At 45.0% G+C, this 22,854-nt stretch overlaps 1 protein-coding gene across 9 annotated transcripts in view; it reads right to left on the bottom strand.

The window, feature by feature from the left end:
• Window positions 1–22,854, bottom strand: part of tanc1a (tetratricopeptide repeat, ankyrin repeat and coiled-coil containing 1a) — a 242,169-nt gene that overhangs the window by 142,804 nt on the left and 76,511 nt on the right. For 7 of the 9 annotated variants that reach the window (XM_085986345.1, XM_085986352.1, XM_085986347.1 and 4 more), the window contains 2 exons: window positions 7,126–7,194; window positions 3,432–3,608 (listed from right to left, as the gene is read on the bottom strand). In XM_085986345.1, coding sequence (XP_085842471.1) covers window positions 3,432–3,608; window positions 7,126–7,194 — 246 coding nt within the window. The remainder of the gene's footprint in view (window positions 1–3,431; window positions 3,609–7,125; window positions 7,195–22,854) is intronic. The other 2 variants (XM_085986351.1, XM_085986354.1) reach the window with 2 other exon arrangements.

Raw genomic sequence — 22,854 nt, 5'->3', positions numbered from 1 at the left:
AAGGCTATGAACATAAGAACATAAGAAATAGGAGCAGGAGTAGGCCAATCGGCCCCTCGAGCCTGCTCCACCATTCAATAAGATCATGGCTGATCTGATCCTAACCTCAAATCTTCTATCACTCTGCATCCACCCGAACCCATGTGATCTCCCGGGAGAGGCGAAAAACCAGATAAAGACCCAATGGCCAATTTGGGAGAAAAAAATCTGGGAAATTCCTCTCCGACCCATCTAGGCGATCGAAATTCTTCCAGGAGATCACTCTGTCCCTATATTTTCTACAGTACTTACCTTCTGTAAAGGCGATCTCCACCCCAGCCAGGAACAGGAATAAAACCATCTCCTGAAATCTAACAGAATTAGAACACAGTAGGAGCAGAACAAGGCTACACGGCCCCTGGGCCCGCTCCACTACCCACAGGGCCATGACCATTCCGAACCCAGACTCATGTCCAATTTCCTGCCCGCTCCCCGTAACCCTTTATTCCCTTTACTTCTAGGAAACTATCTATTTCTGTTTTAAATTTATTTAATGATGTAGCTTCCACAGCTTTCTGGGGCAGCAAATTCCACAAACCTACCACCCTCCTGAGTGAAGAAGTTTCTCATCTCAGTTTTGAATGAGCAGCCCCTTATTTTAAGATTATGCCCCCTAGTTCTAGTTTCACCCATCATTGGGAACATCCTCACCGCATCCACCCGATCAAGCCCCTTCACAATCTTATATGTTTCAATAAGATCGCCTCTCATTCTTCTGAACTCCAATGAGTAGAGTCCCAATCTACTCAACCTCTCCTCATATGACCACCCCCTCATCCCCGGGATTAACCGAGTGAACCTTCTTTGTACTGACTCGAGAGCAAGTATGTCTTTTCTTAAGTATGGACACCAAAACTGTATGCAGTATTCCAGGTGCGGCCTCACCAATACCTTGTACAACTGCAGCAATACCTCCCTGTTTTTATATTCTATCCCCCTAGCAATAAAAGCCAACATTCCATTGGCCTTCTTGATCACTTGCTGCACCTGCATACTAACTTTTTGAGTTTCGTGCACCAGGACCCCCAGATCCCTTTGTACTACAGTACTTTCCAGTTTCTTGCCATTAAGATAATAACTTGCTCTACGATTTTTCCTGCCAAAGTGCATAACCTCACACTTTCCAGTATTGTATTCCATCTGCCAAATCTCTGCCCACTTACTTAGCCTATGTCCCCTTGCAGGTTTTTTATGTCCTCCTCACTCACTACTTTCCCTCCCATCTTTGTATCATCTGCAAACTTTGATATGTTACACTCGGTCCCCTCCTCCAAATCGTTAATATAGATTGTAAAGAGTTGGGGACCCAGCACTGACCCCTGCGGAACACCACTAGTTACTGGTTGCTAATCTGAGAACGAACCATTTATCCCAACTCTCTGCTTTCTGTTAGAGAGCCAATCCTCCACCCACGCCAGAATATTACCCCCAATCCTGTGATTTTTTATCTTGAGCAATAATCTTGTGTGGCACCTTGTCAAATGCCTTTTGGAAGTCTAAATACACTACGTCCACTGGTTCCCCTTTATCCACCCTGTATGTTACTTCCTCAAAAAACTCAAGCAAATTTGTTAAACATGACTTCCCCTTCATGAAACCATGCTGAGTTTGCCCTATTAAATTATGTTTATCCAAATGTCCCGTTACTGTCTCCTTAATAATGGACTCTAACATTTTACCAACCACAGATGTTAGGCTAACAGGTCTATAGTTTCCAGCCTTCTGCCTACTACCCTTTTTAAATAATGGTGTTACATTAGCAGTTTTCCAATCTGCCGGGACCTTTGCTGAGTCCAGTGAGTTTTGGAAAATTATTACCAATGCATCCACAATCCCTACCGCTACTTCCCTCAAGACCCTGGGATGCAAGCCATCAGGTCCAGGGGATTTATCCGCCTTGAGTCCCATTATTTTACCAAGTACCACTTCCTTAGTGATTTTAATTGTATTTAGTTCCTCCCCCCCCCCGAGAGCCCCCTGTTTGTCCAGTGTTGGGATATTCTTAGTGTCCTCTACTGTAAAGACTGATACAAAATAATTGTTCAGTGTTTTTGCCATCTCCATGTTTCCCACCATTAATTTCCCGGTCTCATCCTCTAAGGGACCAACATTTACTTTAGCCACCCTTTTTCTTTTTATATAACTATAGAAACTTTTACTGTCTGTTTTTATATTTTTTGCTAATTTACTTTCATAATCTATCTTCCCTTTCTTAATCAATCTTTTTGTTATTTTTTGCTGTCTTTTAAAGACTTCCCAATCTTCCATCCTCCCACTAGATTTGGCTACCTTATATGCCCTTGTTTTTAGTCGGATACTATCCTTAATTACTTTACTTAGCCACGGATGGCTATCTTTTCTTTTACACCCTTTTTTCCTCAGTGGAATATATTTTTTTGGAAGTTGTAAAATAACTCCTTAAATGTACACCACTGGTCATGTACCGTCTTACCCTTTAATCTATTTTCCCAGTCCACTCTAATTAATTCCGCTCTCATACCTTCATAGTCTCCTTTATGAAAATACAAGGCAACGCCCAAAATGGCTGAGTCAGTTTTTTCCAATAAGTTTCAGAGACATACAGAGAAGTCTCAGATTCAATCACCAATCTGCATTAAGTTAGCTGATGTCAGATGAAGCAGCAATAAACACACTTACAAATGGCTTCAGCACCCCAGATTTAGTTTTTTTTTTTGGGGGGGGGGGGGGGGCGGTGGCGGCAAAATGAGGCAGGATATCACCCCTGGCCACATAGTGATTCATGCTAGAAATGTGCTTGTTTGAACATTGTACAGGAAACTTTGAGATATCCGGCACCGACCTGTTGCCGTCCCATCAAAACTGCCGGACAAACCAGCACTAATGTTAAAACATACGGAGCTTTTGAGCTCCGTATCTAGCAACAAACCCTGTTGCTTACAGCTTCTAAACAGTCGGCCGTAGCTTGCAAGCGTCTCTGTAGCTAAGCAACAGCTTTAGCTAGACCTTGCAGAGCCTGACTGGTGAAAAAAAAGCAACAAAAAGAAAAAAAACTTACTGAACCGACTCCTGAATTTTGCCGGTGGATCGAGCATTCCGGACAGTTAACCTCCGGATAAACCAAAGTTTCCTGTAGTTCAAGTGTAATGCTCCCCAATAGGAATAGACTGCAGACACTCATGACCAAGGTACTGGAGAAAGCCAACTGTTCATGGAATCATACCCCAACAAAGAATCAATGCTTGGGAGGAAAAGGCAGAAAACTGATCAGAAAAAGAAAAACAAAACCTGTTGTAAAATATGAATGCATGGCCAGGTGTGAAGTTTTGTTAAAGGAAAGCATTGAGCTATAAATTCAACGTCTCTACAACTACTAAAAGTAATCAGGAGGCTCGGTTATTCAAAGTTTATACCTGGGGACCTTTTGCCTGTCCATGCATGCATCATAAATGGCTGACGTGGCAAGAGTGGCGAGGATGGAAGCGACATGGATACTCCTTTAGACACGTTCATTTTGTATATATCCTCTTGTATGGAAAACTGGCCAGAACCACAATCTGAAATACCAACGTGCCCAGAGTAAGAATCTCCTGTTGAAACCAGAGTAGAATAGCCATTTGTTAAAAATCATGATAGAAGATTGACTGCATATTTGATACAAGGAGTTTCAATATTTTGTATCCAAAAATAAACTAGAAGTGGAGGAGGATGATGATGATGATAGGAGGTACTTAAGAGGGGAAAAGGAGGATAGGAATAGGCAGGTGACATTGGGAGTATGAGGAGGAAGATGGCAAAGTAGGCTGGAGAGGCAGTAGAAGTATTGAAGGGGAAGGGCAATGATCGTGAAGCTGAGATAGGGAGGAGGAGGAGGTGAATGGTGCAAGGAGGAAGAGGAAGAGTAGGATAATGGAAGGGAGTAGGTCATTCAACTTATTCAACCATTCAATTAGAACGTGGCTGATCTGTAGCTCAATTCAATTTACCTGCCTTTTCTCCATATCCCTTACCTAACAAAAATCTAGGAAGCTTAATTTTGAAAATTCCAACTGACCCAGCATCCACAGCCTTTTGGTGGACAAGAGTTCCAGATTTCCACAACCTTTAGTGTGGAAAAAGTGCTTCCTGATTTGACTCCAAATTGGCCTAGCTCTAATTTTTACATTATGCCAACTTGTTCTCGATCCTCCACCAGAACAGACAGTATGTCTGTATCTACCCCATCTAATACCTTTATAACCTGAAACACTTCTATCTGATCACCCCTCAACCATCTGAGCTCCAGGGAATAATTTAACTCTTTTTCAGCTTCTATCATTCTGATGAACCTGCACTGTACCCTTTCCAAGGTCATTACATCTTTAATGATGTGGGGTTCCCAAACTAAATGAAGGCTTTGGTCACAAGACTTTGTACAAATGAAGCATCACTTCCTCACTTTTGTATTTCTTGAGATAAAGGCCAAATTCCATTGGCCTTTGATTGATTTCTGTACCTGTGCACTAGCTTTTAGTGAAGTGTACATGGACACCTAAATCCTTTTGCCCCTCCACAGTTCCTAGTCTCACCTTTAAGTAAATATTCTAATTTTTCTTTCTCGGATTCCAAGTGGATGACCTTACACCTTCCCACATTGAACTCCAGCTGCCATAGTTTTGTCTGTCTATGTCCCTTTGTAAATTCCTCCTGCCATCCATGCAACTTGCTGTGCCTGTTAACTTAATGTCATTTGTAAACTTGGATATACAACTCTCTATTCCTTCATCCAAGTCATTTATATGGTGAAAAGCTGAAGTCCCTGGGGAGAATCATTTGTCACATTCCGCCAATCAGAGAACGAGCCTTTTATTCCTAATCTCTGTCATCTGCCTCCCAACCAATTACCAACCCATATCACAGGGTTACCTCCAATTCCATGCACTCTAATTTTTGCTAATAATTTTATGTAGCACCTTATCAAATGCCTTCTGGAAGTCCTACAGACACCATTGAATGTCCACTAGGTTAGTGACCAAATCAAAAAATCCAACTAGATTCAGTCTGATCAGCTCATGCTCAATCACTCTGTCCCCGATGGGTTCCAATAACTTCCCCATACTAACTTTAAACAGAGGTCTATAGTTTCCTGGTTTCTACATCCCTTCTGTCTTAAATAATGGGAGTTGATGTAATAAAGACTCACTACGCTCTTGGTTGTACATAAAGCAAGGCTTTAATCGACTTGTAACAAAACATGGAGGTCTAGTTAGTAGTCACTAGCTTCCGGTTTCCAGATTGTCTCTGGCCAAGTTGGGCCCACGCCCGAGTATTTATACTCCTCGGACGGCGCCCTCAGCTGGCCGTTCAGTAGTACTCGAGTTACTTCTTGCAGAAGTTGCGATTTATGACAGGAGTAACATTTGCAATTTTCCAATCCAAAAGGCACAATTCCCAAGTCTAGAGAGCTTTGGAAAATTGTGATTAATGCATCTGCAATTTATCCATCTGTTTCTTTTAATACCCTGGCTTTTGTACTCTATTCTTTTTATAAAGTCAAGGGTCCCGCATGCTTTTTTTAAAAGCCTTATCAACTTGCCCTGACACCTTCAAAATTTGTGTATGTAAACCCCCAGGACTCTGTTCCTGCACCTCCTTTAAAATGTATCATTTAGTATATACTTCTAATTCTTACAAGATCAACTTAATGGATAATGGTTTAGTGATTTTGTTTTTCAGAAATGTGTTGGCATTTTGTATCACATTTTATGATAATGGTATATATTGACCAGTGTGAAGGAGGAAAATGGCAGTCATGTAATAAGTATAGGAAATTTAACTAGTTAATGTTGTTGTAGGAGCTGTTTCCAAGAAAAAAATGACAGTGATTTGATTGTGTAGTTTGCTTATTGCTAATTGGAAGCTTTCCTATCCGTATAATGAATGGAACTGGTTTTCAATTGGCTCATGTATTCCCAACTAAATATGAAACAATCAGCACAGGTCAACTTAAGAAATAGTAATTATGACAGCCTGAAATTTTTGCCCAACAGACATGAATTTTTGAGATACAATGCTTTTGAATTAACACACTATCAGTGCACTGTGTAGGCGGATAGATGGTAGCATTTTGGGATCACAGAGCACAGTATTCAATTCCATCACGGAAAAGGAATCTTGCATTTAGTGCCTTTCATGTCCTCAGAACTCCTGCAAAGCCTTTGGTCCACAAGTGCCCTGGCGCAATCCCCACTGCAAGGTTTTTTTCCACGCACCACAGGCGGATAGGAACGCCCCTCCTGCCTCATTTGCATGAAGTAGTCACAGGAATTCCACGGTAGTGCTGTTGGTGTGAAGACCTGATACAATTGGTCTCTGCCCACATTTGCTCTTCACTGTGCCTAGGAACTGAGCATTCCCCAGAAGCAATAGAGGAAAATCTGCCCTGAACAATGTACTTCTAATAATTCGAGGTCATCTTTTTCACTAAAAGAAATGAATTATCCAATAATTTGAATTAATGAATGTAACTAACAGGAAAGTAAGAATGTAGTGCTTAAAAATTGAATTATCAGATAATTTCAGTTAAGTGGTTTCAAACTAAGTAGACAGTAATCAGAACATTTAAATGATCCTGCAAGTACCTGTTTTGGAAAGGGGCTCATGCCTCACAGCAGATCACATGCAAAATTTGGTCAGACTCTAAATAACCCATTTCTAAGTTACTTAGGTGACACTTAGCTACTCACAGCTAAATTAAATGACACCCAACAATTCTAAGTGCACACACAGCCAAAATGATAATTGGTCATCAGTTACATTTTAACAGACTGGAGAGATTGAAAATACAAAAATGGACAAATATGCAAGAGATTTGTCCTATGATGAACTAGAACAGTAGCAGAAAGTCAAGCAACAAGTCATGAGCTTTGCTAAATTGATAACCATGAGCTTCGCTAAATTGATAACCTTAGGGTCTAGAAGGTAAATTTTGCACCACTGCAAGTATATTTTCCTGTAATTCACATGAATCCACCTACACTGTAGAGTTTCCTCATCTACAGCAACATCCAAAACAGAGCTTTCTTAAGTGGGCATTTAGACTGGCTGAATATGTACTGCATTATTTACCTTTCTTCTGCCATCCACAGTCAACACTGAGGTGTGGCTTGTCTTTCTGTTGCTCCATTTTGCACACATCTGTTTTTTGAGGAAATCAAAGAGAAAAAAATTACCTCAATAAAGTACAGACAATTACTAGGTTGAATTTAAAACAAGACTTACGTTATCACAAGGGCAATCCTTAAGGCTTTGGTACTTTTTTTTTGTGGATAAAACCAAATCACTGCCACACAATTAGGATCCAGTTACAATGCAAAATTGTTGGGAGTTCTTAAAACAGATAGCCTTTGCAACAGAAGACTAAAACGATTGAAGAAAATAACTTGAAAAAATGGTGGGGGGGTGGGAGGGAAGACATTGATTGCACTATTTTCTGCAGTTTTCTACATGACAGTAGAAAACCAAAAACAATTGTTAATCATTTTAAAAAGACATATGATGTGCACATTCAAAAATATATATTTGTATCAACTTCAATACAGTAGAGCCCTAAAAGATTTCATTCTTCTAGAAACTATGAAAAGTATAACAGGATTCTCCTTTGCTGTTGCACATGATTAATTCAGAAAATACACTGCTTTAAAAAGGACAGTGTTATGCCAGCTGATGAACAATAAATTACTTTGTTGATGAGATATAGCTGAGATTAACCTAGCCTGTCCCGTTAATACCACAAACGTCTAATTACTGTTTTGCGGTGAAGTTTGTTGTTCGTGAGGCATTTGTATAGATTTGCCCATGTTCAGATTACTCCCTCTCAACTCCAACGCCTCCTTTTATTATCTGCAAATTTGACGATTGTACAGTGGGTTAATGCATTATTATGAAAAAAGGGCTTCAACACAGATCCCTGGGGCACTTCACTCGTACTTCTCTCACCCCAGTACTAGCAAATTTCTGGAATCAGGCCAAAAGAAACCAGAATTAAATGATGGCCTCTCTAATATTTCTAACATTTTCAAGTGTGATGGACACATCTCAAAACTTAACATAAAAATCTTAGAGCCTAAGCAAAATCAATAACTTAGAGAAATCCTAGACACATTAAAAAGGCTGAAAATAAATCCTCCCCCCACCCCCCGCCAAGGAGTAGATGGTATTTATCTTATTGCTGAAAAAGATTAGGGGAGGAGATTAGAGACACTGACGAGACTTGAAAACAAGAAATACTTATTAGATTAGTTATATCGCGGTTGCAGCGGGGGACGGGGTAACTGAACGGTGTGTCACAGCCGTTTCTAATTTATAATGATCGGGATTAGGAAACTCAATGTAGTGGTCAAATTTGTTAATGATACCAAACTATTTGAGGTTAGGATCAGATCAGCCATGATCTTATTGAATGGCGGAGCAGGCTCGAGGGGCCGATTGGCCTACTCCTGCTCCTATTTCTTATGTTCTTAACTAGGGGGCACTGGAATCGCAGTAGCTGCTCAAAAATTACAGAATAAGTTGAAAATATGCAGGTGGACAGAAAAATGGCAGATGAAATTTAATGCAGGCTAATGTACTGTACATAAGCATTAATAAAGGATATATGTACCTTGAATGGTGTTGAAAAAGCTGAGGATGAAGCTAAAAGAGGCTTAGTAGACTTGAAGCTCAACATAAAGAACATAATAGGAGCAGGAGTAGGCCATTCAGCCCTTCGAGCCTGCTCCACCATTCAATATTATCGCTGATGATCCACCTCAACTCCACTTTCCCACCCTATCACCATATCCCTTGATTCCGTTACTATCCAAAAATCTATCAATCTCAGTCTTGAATATACTCAGCATGTCCAACAGCAGCGATCAACAATATCAGTAGAATGCTGAACTACCTAACCAAAACCATAGGAGACAAGTCAGAGGAAGTGGTGACCAAACTGTATAGCAATGTGGTCAGACCGCATTGCATACTGCATCCTGTTTTGGTTGCCAAGACACACTAGAGAGGCACATGCTGAAGACAGTGCACAAGAGCCACAAGGTTGTTCACTAGTAATGAGGAAACACTGAAAAAAGTCATTTAAGTGTATTTTGTGAATTTTAGTGTGTTAAAAAGTTAATTATTTGAAGTGAGTTTAATTTTTTAAGTGTATATTAAACTGTTGGGGAGTTAAAACCGGAAGTAGAATCCAGGTATAAAAGGGGCGGGTCTAGTGCTTGTGCACAGAGTGCTGTGCATTGAGTGCTGCTAAAGTTTGATAAGAGGGAGAGTTCAGGCAAGTGGGAGGTGAGGGTGTGTTTTTTGTTCTGTTTTCCCCACTCCCAGGCTTAGACAGCACTGCGGAAGCGGAGCAGCGAGACGAGTCAACCAAACAGGCCCCACAGACAGTATTCAAGGAGGAGGTTGGTGATCAGCTGGTTGGTTGGTTTTCTTCCTTCTCTTTTATTCCTTTAAGTTGTTAAGTCCTATTGAATAGTGGTGTAATAGTATCATCTATATCGGGGCAGAGGGTCTTCATAACTAATAATAATAAATTTAATTAATTACATCGATATGGGTGAACATGTGATGTGTCACTGTTGCGAAATGTGGGAGCTGGTGGACCCCATTGAGGCTCACGGTGATTACATTTGCGAAAAGTGTTTGCTGCTAGAGGAACTCAAGCTCCATTTTAAAGAGCTTGAGACCGAGCTTCAGACACTGCAACACATCAGGAAGGGGAAGAAGTTCCTGGACTCTATGTTTCAGGAGGTGGTCACACCTATGAAATTAATTAATGCAGATGTAATCCGTGGTGAGGGACAGGACGGTGTGACTACGAGTGAGGCAGGTACAGGGATCCAGGAGGCAGTGTTGATGGAGCCGCAGCCCTTGCTCTTGTCAAGCAGGATCGAGGTTCTTACTCCCTGTGAGGGCGGGAGCGGGGACTGCAGGGAGGATGAGCAACCTGGCCACAGCACCGTGGTACAGGGGGCCATTCAAGTGGAGGGAGTAAAAAGAAATGTTGTAGTGGTAGGGGATAGTATCATTAGGGGGATAGATAGGGTTCTCTGCAGTCCAGAGGGGGAGTCCCGAAGGCTGTGTTGCCTGCCCGGTGCCAGGGTTAAGGACATCTCTTCTGGGCTGGAAAGAAACTTGGAGGGGGAGGATCCAGTTGTCGTGGTCCATGTTGGTACAAACGACGTAGATAGGACAAGGAAGACGGTTCTGTTGAAGGAGTATGATCAGCTAGGGGTCAAATTAAAAAACAGAACCTCAAGGGTAATAATCTCTGGGTTATTACCTGAGCCACGAGCGAATTTGGCTAGGATAAATAAAATTAAAGAGTTAAATGCGTGGCTCAAAAACTGGTGTGGGAGAAATGGGTTTTGCTTCTTGGGACACTGGCACCAGTACTGGGACAGGAGGGAGCTGTTCCGTTGGGACGGACTCCACTTGGCCAGTGCTGGGACTAGAGTCCTGGCGAATCATATAACTAGGACTGTAGAGAGGGCTTTAAACTAATTAGTGGGGGGGGAGGTTTCTAGAGAGCAAATAATAGAAATGACAATGGATAAGGTCATAGACTTAGGTAGCAGTGGGGGAATTAAAAAACAATGTGTCAGGAAGGGACAGAAGGTATGGAGTAAAAAGTAAAGCACCAAAAGGGGAAAAAACAGGAACTAAGTGTTACAAAACATATTTGAAAGTTCTTTATCTGAATGCACGTAGCATTCGTAACAAAATGAATGACTTAACGGCACAAATAACGACATATGGGTATGATCTTGTGGCCATTACAGAAACATGGCTGCAGGGTGACCATGACTGTTAAATAACCTGGTATGTTTAATTCCCAATCAGGAAGGACAGGCAGGAAGGGAGGGGAGGCGGGGTGGCTGTTAATAAAGGAAGGAATCACTATAATAGAGAAATGATATTGGGTCAAAGGAGCAGGATAGTGAAACAGTTTGGGTGGAGAGAAGGAATAATAAGGGGAAAAAAACACTAGTGGGCGTAGTCTATAGGCCTCCGAACAGTTGCAACTCTGTTGGACGGAGTATCAATCAGGAAATAGTTGAGGCTTGTAATAAGGGAACATCTATAATTATGGGGGATTTTAACTATCATATTAATTGGACAAATCAAATTGGGCAGGGCTGCCTTGAGGATGAGTTCATTGAGTGTATTAGGGATGGGTTTCTTGAGCAGTATGTAACTGAACCGACCAGGGGGCAAGCAACCTTAGATCTGGTCCTGTGTAACGAGACAGGATTAATTAAAAATGTCCTAGTAAAGGATCCCCTTGGAATGAGTGACCATAACATGGTTGAATTCCATATTCAATTAGAGGGCGAGCAGGTTGGATCTCAAACAAGCGTGCTGAGCTTGAATAAAGGAGAATATGAAGGTATGAGAGCGGAACTGATTAGAGTGGACTGGGAAAATAGATTAAAGGGTAAGATGGTACATGATCAGTGGTGTACATTTAAGGAGTTATTTTACAGCTTCCAAAAAAAATATATTCCACTGAGGAAAAAAGGGTGTAAAAGAAAAGATAGCCATCCGTGGCTAAGTAAAGTAATTAAGGATAGTATCCGACTAAAAACAAGGGCATATAAGGTAGCCAAATCTAGTGGGAGGATAGAAGATTGGGAAGTCTTTAAAAGACAGCAAAAAATAACTAAAAGATTGATTAAGAAAGGGAAGATAGATTATAAAAGTAAATTAGCAAAAAATATAAAAACAGATCGCAAAAGTTTCTATAGTTATATAAAAAGAAAAAGGGTGGCTAAAGTAAATGTTGGCCCCTTAGAGGAGGAGACCGGGAAATTAATGGTGGGAAACATGGATATGGCAAAAACGCTGAACTATTATTTTGTATCAGTCTTTATGGTAGAGGACACGAAGTCCTAGAAATTCGGTGGGCTGCACCACCAGTTAGCGCCCAAAGAGGGCACTTAGTGGGTTTAGCGCCACTGGCCATGCCTCCCGCAAAATTTAGCGGGGCGCTAATGGCGGCATTAGCCTGTAGCGCTGCGCCACCACCGATGACGTCATCAGTGTGCGCAGCGGCCCGCTACCGCCCCGATCGCGATATTTGGTCACGCCCCCCGCTGTAACGCCAGTCGCAATTTGCGACTGGTTCAGGGGGGCCTACCTGCGGCGGTAGTGGCGCTAATTAAAGGGGAGGTGCGGGGCGGCCATTTTTTTCGCTGGCCGCCTGCCAGCACCTCCTCGTGCCGCCGTCCCCAGCCTCCTGAGCACCCCCGCCCCCCCCCCGGGCAGTGCCGGCTGTGTCCCAAGAGCCCGGCACTTCTCCTCGGTGCCGGGCTCTTTTGCCAGTATTCGCGATCTCCGATCGCGCTGGTGCAGGCCCCTCCCCTTTAAGAAGGGGAGGAAGGCCTGCAGTACCACAGCGTCCCGTGCCGCAGCATGTGGCGCTGCGGCATGGTGCGCTGCGATATTCAGCTGCAGCGCCCCAAGAGTGAAGCGGGGTGCCTCGAGCAGCGCCCCGCTTCCATTTGGGGGCGCTGAAACTGAATTCCCGGCTGGCGCAAGCGGCTCCATCCGGAGCGGTAATTCCGGCGCCCAGGCGAGCGCCACCGAATTTCTAGGCCTAAGAATATCCCAACACTGGACAAACAGGGGGCTCTGGGGGGGGGGGGAGGAGCTAAATACGATTAAAATCACTAAGGAAGTGGTACTTGGTAAAATAATGGGACTCAAGGCGGATAAATCCCCTGGACCTGATGGCTTGCATCCCAGGGTCTTGAGGGAAGTGGCGGTAGGGATTGTGGATGCATTGGTAATAATTTTCCAAAACTCCCTGGACTCAGCAAAGGTCCCGGCAGATTGGAAAACTGCTAATGTAACACTCTTATTTAAAAAGGGTAGTAGGCAGAAGGCTGGAAACTATAGACCTGTTAGCCTAATATCTGTGGTTGGTAAAATGTTAGAGTCCATTATTAAGGAGACAGTAACGGGACATTTGGATAAACATAATTTAATAGGACAAACTCAGCATGGTTTCATGAAGGGGAAGTCATGTTTGACAAATTTGCTTGATTTCTTTGAGGAAGTAACATACAGGGTGGATAAAGGGGAACCAGTGGACGTAGTGTATTTAGACTTCCAAAAGGCATTTGACAAGGTGCCACACAAAAGATTATTGCTCAAGATAAAAAAAATCACAGGATTGGGGGTAATATTCTGGCGTGGGTGGAGGATTGGCTCTCTAACAGAAAGCAGAGAGTTGGGATAAATGGTTCGTTCTCAGACTGGCAACCGGTAACTAGTAGTGTTCCGCAGGGGTCAGTGCTGGGTCCCCAACTCTTTACAATCTATATTAACGATTTGGAGGAGGGGACCGAGTGTAACATATAAAAGTTTGCAGATGATACAAAGATGGGAGGGAAAGTAGTGAGTGAGGAGGACATAAAAAACCTGCAAAGGGACATAGACAGGCTAAGTAAGTGGGCAGAGATTTGGCAGATGGAATACAATACTGGAAAGTGTGAGGTTATGCACTTTGGCAGGAAAAATCGTAGAGCAAGTTATTATCTTAATGGCAAGAAACTGGAAAGTACTGTAGTACAAAGGGATCTGGGGGTCCTGGTGCACGAAACTCAAAAAGTTAGTATGCAGGTGCAGCAAGTGATCAAGAAGGCCAATGGAATGTTGGCTTTTATTGCTAGGGGGATAGAATATAAAAACAGGGAGGTATTGCTGCAGTTGTACAAGGTATTGGTGAGACCACACCTGGAATACTGCATACAGTTTTGGTGTCCATACTTAAGAAAAGACATACAGGAAACTTTGTGCTATCCGGCACCCACGGGACCGAGCTGCTGCCGTTGCCTCAAAACTGCCGTACTCTCCAGAGTTAATGTTGAGAGATACGGAGATTATCTCCGTATTTAACAAACACTGTTGCTTAGCAACAGCTTCTAAACACTCGGGTGTGGCCCTAAAGCTCTGTAGCTGAAGCTGTTGCTATAGCTACAGACCTTGCACAGCTTGACTGTTCAAACAAAGCAACAACAACAAAAAAAAACAATAAAAAAAAACAGCTGCTGATTTTTGCCGGTGGCTCCAGATTGCCGGATAGCTCACCTCCGGATAGCACAAAGTTTCCTGTACTTGCTCTCGAGTCAGTACAAAGAAGGTTCACTCGGTTAATCCCGGGGATGAGGGGGTGGTCATATGAGGAGAGGTTGAGTAGATTGGGACTCTACTCATTGGAGTTCAGAAGAATGAGAGGCGATCTTATTGAAACATATAAGATTGTGAAGGGGCTTGATCGGGTGGATGCGGTGAGGATGTTCCCAATGATGGGTGAAACTAGAACTAGGGGGCATAATCTTAGAATAAGGGGCAGCTCTTTCAATACTGAGATGAGGAGAAACTTCTTCACTGAGGGTGGTATGTTTGTGGAATTTGCTGCCCCAGAAAGCTGTGGAAGCTACATCATTAAATAAATTTAAAACAGCAATTGATAGTTTCCTAGAAGTAAAGGGAATTAAGGGTTACGGGGAGCGGGCAGGAAACTGGACATGAGTCTAGGTTTGGAATGGTCATGGCCCTGTGGGTAGTGGAGCGGGCCCAGGGGCTGTGTAGCCTGGTTCTGCTCCTACTGTGTTCTAATTCTGTGTTAGATTTCAGGAGATGGTTTTATTCCTGTTCCTGGCTGGGGTGGAGATCGCCTTTACAGAAGGTAAGTACTGTAGAAAATATAGGGACAGAGTGATCTCCTGGACGAGTTTCGATCGCCTAGATGGGTCGGAGAGGAATTTCCCAGATTTTTTTCTCCCAAATTGGCCATTGGGTTTTTTATCTGGTTTTTCGCCTCTTCCGGGAGATCACATGGGTCCGGGTGGATGGAGAGTGATAGAAGATTTGAGGTTAGGATCAGATCAGCCATGATCTTATTGAATGGTGGAGCAGGCTCGAGGGGCCGATTGGCCTACTCCTGCTCCTATTTCTTATGTTCTTATGTTATGTTTTCAGCTTGGAAAGGAGATGTCCGAGATGGGATAGGAGAGATTTACAGTATAAGATAGTTAAGGAAATGAAACAAAGTAAATACAGAATATTCCTTTAACAGTGAGAGCAGGGCAGGGAACATAGATTCAAACTAGTAGAGTTGGGAAATTCTTTACATAAAGGGTGATCAACATATGGAAGAGACATCCTGGAAGAGCAGTAGAGATGAAAATCCAGCAATCCTTTTGAAAACAATTGGAATGTGAAGTGGGGGAGCTTTAAGATTTTTCTGGGCAAATAAATTAAAATGGGACAAATTTCTTCATTCATAACTATCTTGTGTTCTCCCACAGCATTGCTCATGGTGAATTAGAGGTTATGCTTTTGCAAAGAGGCCCAAGGCACTTCACAGGAGTGTGGTAACAAGCCACATAACGAAATATTAGGACAGATGACCCAAAGAGGCAGGTTTTAAGGAGTGTCTTAAAGGAGGAGCGGTAGAGGGGTTTAGGGAGGGAATACCAGGGCTTAAGCAGCTGAAGGCACAGTCGCCAATGTTGGCACGATTAAAATTGGGGATGCGCAAGAGGCCAGAATTGGAGGAGTGCAGAGATCTCAAAGGCTGGTAGAGCTGGAAGAGGCTAGAGAAATAGGGAGCGGCGAGGGCATGGAGAGGATTTTAAAACAAGGACGAGAATTTTAAAATTGAGGTGCTGCCAGACTGGAAGCCAATGTAGGTCAGCTAGCATAGAAACATAGAAGATAGGAGCAGGAGTAGGCTATTCAGCCACTCGAGCCTACTCCGCCATTCAATGCGATCATGACTGATCATCCAAATTCAGTACCCTGTCCCTGCTTTCTCCCCATATCCCTTGATCCCTTTAGCCTTAAGAAATATATCCAACTCCTTCTTGAATATATTTAATGAATTGGCCTCTACTGCCTTCTGTGGTAGAAAATTCCACAGGTTCACCACTCTCTGGGTGAAGAAATTCCTCCTCATTTCTGTCCTAAATGGCCTACCCCTTTTCCTTAGACTGTAACCCCTGGTTCTGGACTCCCCGACCATCGGGAACATCCTTCCTGCATCGAGTCTGTCCCGTCCTGTCAGAATTTTATAAGTTTCAATGAGATCCCCCCTCATTCTTCTAAACTCCAGCAAGTATAAGCCCAATCGTCCCAATCTCTCCTCATACGTCATTCCAGGTATCAGCCTGGTGAATCTTCGCTGAACTCCTTCCATGGCAAGAACATCCTTCCTCAGATAAGGCGACCAAAAGTGCACACAATACTCAAGGTGTGGTCTCACCAAGGCCTAGCACAGGGACGATGGCTAAACGGGGCTTGGTGCGAGTTAGGATATGGGCAGCAATGTTCCCCCAGCCATCGGGTGGTCCCGCGCAGGTTGCTCACAAGCTTAAAAAGATACCACACATGCAGTACCTCTTCAAACTTGTGAGCGGCCTGCGCAGGACCTCCCGATGGCTGGGGGAACAGTATTGCCCATATCCTAACTCGCACAGCAAAATTAAAGGGACCGCAAGCATTAAAAAATTGAGGGAACATTGACTGACAGTACTGCCTTACCCACCACCAGTAGATAAATAGGTAAATACCAGTCACAATAAATCAATCTCTGGATGCAATACAAGGGAACAGCTAATTAATATTTACTATCCAGTTGTTATAGGGCTGGTCTTTTATATCAATACTAGCTGAAGTGCCCGGCGGTGCCGAGGCTTTTTCGAGGGCATGTTGTTGTTGGAAAAGAGAGAGAGACTTTGGGGGGAGGGGGGGGAGAGGAAGGGGGGAAGGGAAGGGCGGGGGGGGGAAGGGAAGGGCGGGGGGGGAAGGGAAGGGCGGGGGGGGGAAGGGAAGGGCGGGGGGGGGAAGGGAAGGGCGGGGGGGGGAAGGGAAGGGCGGGGGGGGAAGGGAAGGGCGGGGGGGGAAGGGAAGGGCGGGGGGGGAAGGGAAGGGCGGGGGGGGAAGGGAAGGGCGGGGGGGGAAGGGAAGGGCGGGGGGGGAAGGGAAGGGCGGGGGGGGAAGGGAAGGGCGGGGGGGGAAGGGAAGGGCGGGGGGGGAAGGGAAGGGCGGGGGGGGAAGGGAAGGGCGGGGGGGGAAGGGAAGGGCGGGGGGGGGAAGGGAAGGGCGGGGGGGGAAGGGAAGGGCGGGGGGGGAAGGGAAGGGCGGGGGGGGAAGGGAAGGGCGGGGGGGGAAGGGAAGGGCGGGGGGGGAAGGGAAGGGCGGGGGGGGAAGGGAAGGGCGGGGGGGGAAGGGAAGGGCGGGGGGGGAAGGGAAGGGCGGGGGGGGAAGGGAAGGGCGGGGGGGGAAGGGAAGGGCGGGGGGGGAAGGGAAGGGCGGGGGGGGGAAGGGAAGGGCGGGGGGGAAGGGAAGGGCGGGGGGGGAAGGGAAGGGCGGGGGGGGAAGGGAAGGGCGGGGGGGGGAAGGGAAGGGCGGGGGGGGAAGGGAAGGGCGGGGGGGGAAGGGAAGGGCGGGGGGGGAAGGGAAGGGCGGGGGGGGAAGGGAAGGGCGGGGGGGGAAGGGAAGGGCGGGGGGGGAAGGGAAGGGCGGGGGGGGAAGGGAAGGGCGGGGGGGGAAGGGAAGGGCGGGGGGGGAAGGGAAGGGCGGGGGGGGAAGGGAAGGGCGGGGGGGGGGAGGGAAGGGCGGGGGGGGAAGGGAAGGGCGGGGGGGGGAAGGGAAGGGGGGAGGAAGGGGAGGGAGGGGCGCGGGTCGCCCCCCCCCCCGGTGAAGACCGCCGATTGCGGCTGTGCGAGACGGCCGGCGGGCCCGGTTGCCAGGGTAACGCTTGACACTCCAAGCCCCGCCCCCCGGCCGAGCCAGAGAGAGACGCCGCGTCTCAGCTCCTGCCGCGCGCGCACCCTAGCGGCGCTAGGCTGAGGCTCGGCCCTCCAGCCTTCGAGTGGGGCCGGGAGGTGCCTAGCTTGGGCGTGGGTGCGAAGGAGAAGCCGAGGCTTCGAGGCCTACCTGGAAAAACGGGGAAAGGTAGGAAAATTAATGAGATTAGATAAGTTAATTCGTTTCTAAATCATTTTTTTTTTTTTAAAACAATGTGTTTTAAAAGCAACATTTTTTTTAAAGATGCAGAAAGCGGGAAAAAGGAAAAGTTTGGAATCAAGATGGCGGCGACTCACCTCGGTTCAGAACGATAAGGCCCGGCCACACACGCACCGATTGGCCCGGCGGCACACGCCAGCAACCCGGCGTACGATTGGTCGAGCTCGAGGTCACTCTGTCGCTAATGAGCGGATAATGAGATGCTAATGAGCGAAATGTTGAAGGTTTTTGGGATACCGCGGGCGCGATTTTAGCCCGGCCGAAACGTAAATACACTTAAAACCGTCTCGGAAGCGTAAGCTTTCTTTGGAGGTAACGCGCGCGTAGGTACGCCCTGTAACTTTCGAGCGCATACCCGACAGACGCACACGCAATGACAGACAGACAGACGTACCGTATAGAGAGAGATAAAAACTTAAAGCAATTTGTATCTTTTCCTTCTTCACCAAATATCTTCGCAACAGTATTTAGCATTACCTAAATGTTCTACATAAATATATGCTTAAATCAAGACTGTTATTCAGTACCTCTCTTCAAACTTGAATCATGATAAAGCAGCAAATTCTGGAAGAACTGTATCATATTAAGGTATGGTAGCAGAGTTACCATACGCACCAAAAACCCACAACGGAAAGTTGTGAAATTGAATTGAATAAATCTGGTACGGTGTGGGCTAGCACAAGAAAAAAAATCAGGAAAATTGCCAGATTGTCATTAACTTATTCATTAATGCCCTCCAGGGAAGGGAATCTGCCTACTCTACCTGGTCTGGCCGACGCGTGACTCCAGTCTACACTACGCGGTTGACTCTTGTATGTCCTCTGAACTAGCTTTCTGGACAATCGCTACAATCGTGGGTGCACCAACACAAGGACTACAGTAATTCAATAAAGTGGCCCATCATCGTCCCAAGGTAACTAGAGATGGGCAATAAATGCAGCCTCGCCAGCATTGCCCACATCTCAACAATAAAAAAAAGGGCCATGATTATTTTTGAGTTCAACGTATAAACAGTAGAGTAGTGATGATTTTAAAAGTGGGTATACAGTAAGTCTAGGGAGGTCCTTTCATTTTTGGAATTTCATTTGATGCATTTTCTAGCTGTTTGAAGAATATAATATGCTATTCTATTCCAAACAAGGTACAGGAAACTCTTTTTTAATCCAGCACCGACGGGACCAGCATGGTGCCGGTTGATCAAAAAATCCGGATTACAGAGGTATACTTACTAAGGTACGAGAGCCCTGTACACGGCCACAGATCCAGGCGTCCCTGTTGCATGGCAACAGGTGCAGGAACCCCGGTTACACGGCCACAGATCCAGGCGTCCCTGTTGTATTGCAACAGGTGCAGGAACCCCGGTTACTTACCGGAACCTACACCTGAATTTTGCCGGTTAAGAGAGATTTCCGGTTATTTAGGTGCCGGTAAAGAGGGTTTCCTGTAATAGACTACTGAGCTAAACAGGAAACAACTATTTTGATGACACTTAGTCATTATTAGCAAAATATATAGCAGTTTCTTGATTCTTGTTTCCAATTGTTTCTCACGAGAGGCCTGGAATTTGCAGTCCAAATGACGACGAACTGGCAGTGTTCCAATTCCCTACTAAAAGTTAGGCCCAAAGGGATTAGGTGTAACCAGGGTTTTAACAGCGTATTGACTGCTAAACAAAGGTTATGGGCCTGAAAAACTCATTTGAATTCTGTGCGGTGTGAAATTTGTCCATTTCAATAAAAATTAAAATTAAGAAACTATTTTTTTTTTTTAAAGTTTGTTCATCTCGATTTCAGGGTTGTCTTTTCCCTACGCAAGAGCCCCAATTTTTGTTTTGCTCGCTAACATTTTTAAAAAGTTAGAATTTTAAGAGCTTACCCACTTCCTTGTTCGATGTCTGAGAATTTTGCGTTTTGATTGGCTGCTTAGACAGCTTGTTGCCATCACAGCAGCTCGCACTAGGGAATCCCCACTATACTCTCTTGATTTGAATTAAACGTCAGAAACCCCAAACTTTGACAGAGATCGCAAGATCTTTGTGCGAAGCTTACTTCAGGGCCAGTGGCGAACACCTTTGCTTCGCCGCTGACCACAAATTCCGTGTCAGTCTTTTTTTATTGAGTTTCAGAATGTAATGTTGAAATGCTTCATCATCCATTTTTAGTAAACAAATTTCAGATTTATTCCCAAAATCGGTTGTCAAAAAAAAAATCACACATACAAAACATGAAGGGAGCTTTAGTCACCTACCATCAATACCTCGAGAAAAGCAAAGTTTTCCAAATAACAATTAAAAAAAGTATGAAAATATTCCTTCATTAGTACAACTGCCACAGAGCTTTATGATCATATAAGATAGCTGCCCACAAATGCTTTATATCATTTGCTGCCCTCTATTTTTGAAAAACATGTAATTTTTTGGGGGGATACACATAGCCCATTTAAATTTACAAACATAAACCTCTAACATTCAACTATGCCTCATGCGATCCTCCTTGGCGACTTTAACGCCAGAATTGGAAAGGACAGACCTCTGGGGAGGTGTGATCGGCAGAGAGGGGGTAAGGAAAGCCAACTCCAACGGTACCCTCCTCCTGACGAAATGCTTAGAACATGGCTTCGTCATAGCCAACACCTTGTTCCGTCAGAGAGACAAGTACAAGGCTTCATGGCAACACCCTCGCACTGGCATCTGCTGGACTATGTCATTGTCTGAGCGAGGGACCGCAAGGACGTCTGCATCACCCACGCCATGACAGGAGCTGATGACTGCTGGACAGACCACTGCCTAATCCGCTCTGTCATCTCCATCAACGAAGCCCTAAAACAGTGGCGGCAACAGAAGCAATGCCACAGGAAAATCAATGCTGGAGCACTCAAAGACCCTGCTAAGAAAGCCCTATTCAGCCTGCGCCTCACAACCAACCTGACGCAACCTGACGACTCCCAGTGATTCAGACACACCCACAGCGCCTGGTCGGCACTCAAGGCCTCCACAATCAGCACCTATGAAGAGATGCTCGGTCACTCGACCAGGAAACGCCAAGACTGGTTCGACGAGAACGACCAGGAGATCCAGGAGCTAATAAGCCGCAAGCGCAAGGCATTCCTGATCTGGAAACAGCAACAGAACTCGAGAGCAACTCTACAGATGCCTGAAGGCCAAGGTCCAACAAAAAACTCGCGACCTAAAGAACAGATGGTGGCTGGAGAAAGCGCAGGAGATCCAGCAGCTAGCCGACTACCACGACGTACGTGGATTCTCTAGCATTCCAAGGGACTGCCTAAGAAGAAGATGCGATCATGTTGACACAACAAAAGGTTTCAAATCACTGGGCTCATTCTGTGTGATCCCCACAAAGGCCTCATCATGGCAGATGCATGAGACAGAAGACGGTTTGCCGGTGCCCAATACATTCAAATGTGTTAAGATCTCAGCATGGGCAGATTAAAGCCAGACAGCCCCTTCTCTATATTGTTTCTAAGGCTTGGCTGGAATTGCCCAGCATAAAATCCTTAGTTTCTAACTTGGCTTACGATAGGCAGAGCTGAAATTCCCCCATTCCTTGGTTTTCAATGCTTGGTCAAACTTCTCCCCGAGCATATCCTTGAAGGAACCCAGGACTCAGTCTTTTTAATTAGATACTCTATACAGGCCAATATATTGGAACAGGGCTTAAGCTCCTGTGGTAGTTTGGACGGGATCAGTCACAAATTGTAGAACAGGTCAAAGTTATTCAAGAATTTTGGGTTTGCAAGGCAGGTAATCAGTCCCTCATACTTTCTTTCAAATCCATCCTGTGATTCAGCTCTGGCAAAAAGTCTTGGTGGTGAAAGGGGGGCCCCAAAGAACACCCAGATATATCACGCAGTCCTGAAGCTGTTTCTCACTCAATGCTTTCAGGGATATGGTCAGTGTAACACTTACATCTTTAACCCTATAGATGATTCTTTCAGGGACTGACTGAAGTGTCTGTGGATGCTGTCTACAAAGGTTAATGATGGTAATTTCATATACAGCATTGGCCACCCGCAGCTCAATATGATGTTTCATGCAGCGTAGGTTTACCAGAATGATATCCGGACTTCAAGGGTTGCTACGAGGAGAGATTACACAAATTAGGGTTGCATTCCTTAGAATTTAGAAGGTTATGGGGTGATCTGATCGAAGTTTTCAAGATATTAAGAGGAACAGATAGGGTAGATAGAGAAACTATTTCCACTGGTTGGGGATTCTAGAACCAGGGGGCATAGTCTAAAAATTAGAGCCTGACCTTTCAGGAGTGAAATTAAGAAACTTCTACACACGAAGGATGGTAGGAGTTTGGAACTCTCTTCCGCAAACAGTAATTCATGCTAGATCAATTGTTAATTTTAAATCGGAGATTAATAGCTTTCTGTTAACCAAAGGTATTAAGGGATATGGGCCAAAGGCAGGTATATGGAGTTAGGTCACAGATCAGCCATTATCTCATTGAATGGCGGAACAGGCTCGAGGGGCTGAATGGCCTACTCCTGTTCCTATTTTCTTATGTTCCTAAGCAGGGTCATGTGAAGGCACTGTTAACAAAGCTATGACACTAACTATACTTTCACCGCAGTATGATACTTGCCCAATTAGTTTTCCTGAAGATAGCGTTCATTGAAGCCAGTGACTTGAGGCACATTGAAAGCAATGATACCATGGCTTCAGCTGCTTCTCCCTTAAGCGGAGGGGTGCAGGAACATAAAGACAGGGTTATCATCTCCTGTTGCTACCTTTATGTA

The sequence above is a fragment of the Somniosus microcephalus genome, chromosome 4, assembly GCF_052327205.1.
Source record: "Somniosus microcephalus isolate GS21.2 chromosome 4, FLI_Smic_1.0, whole genome shotgun sequence".
Taxonomy (NCBI): Eukaryota; Metazoa; Chordata; class Chondrichthyes; order Squaliformes; family Somniosidae; genus Somniosus; species Somniosus microcephalus.
The sequence above is the reverse complement of the archived record's forward strand: the minus strand, read 5'-3'. Positions and strand labels throughout refer to the sequence as shown.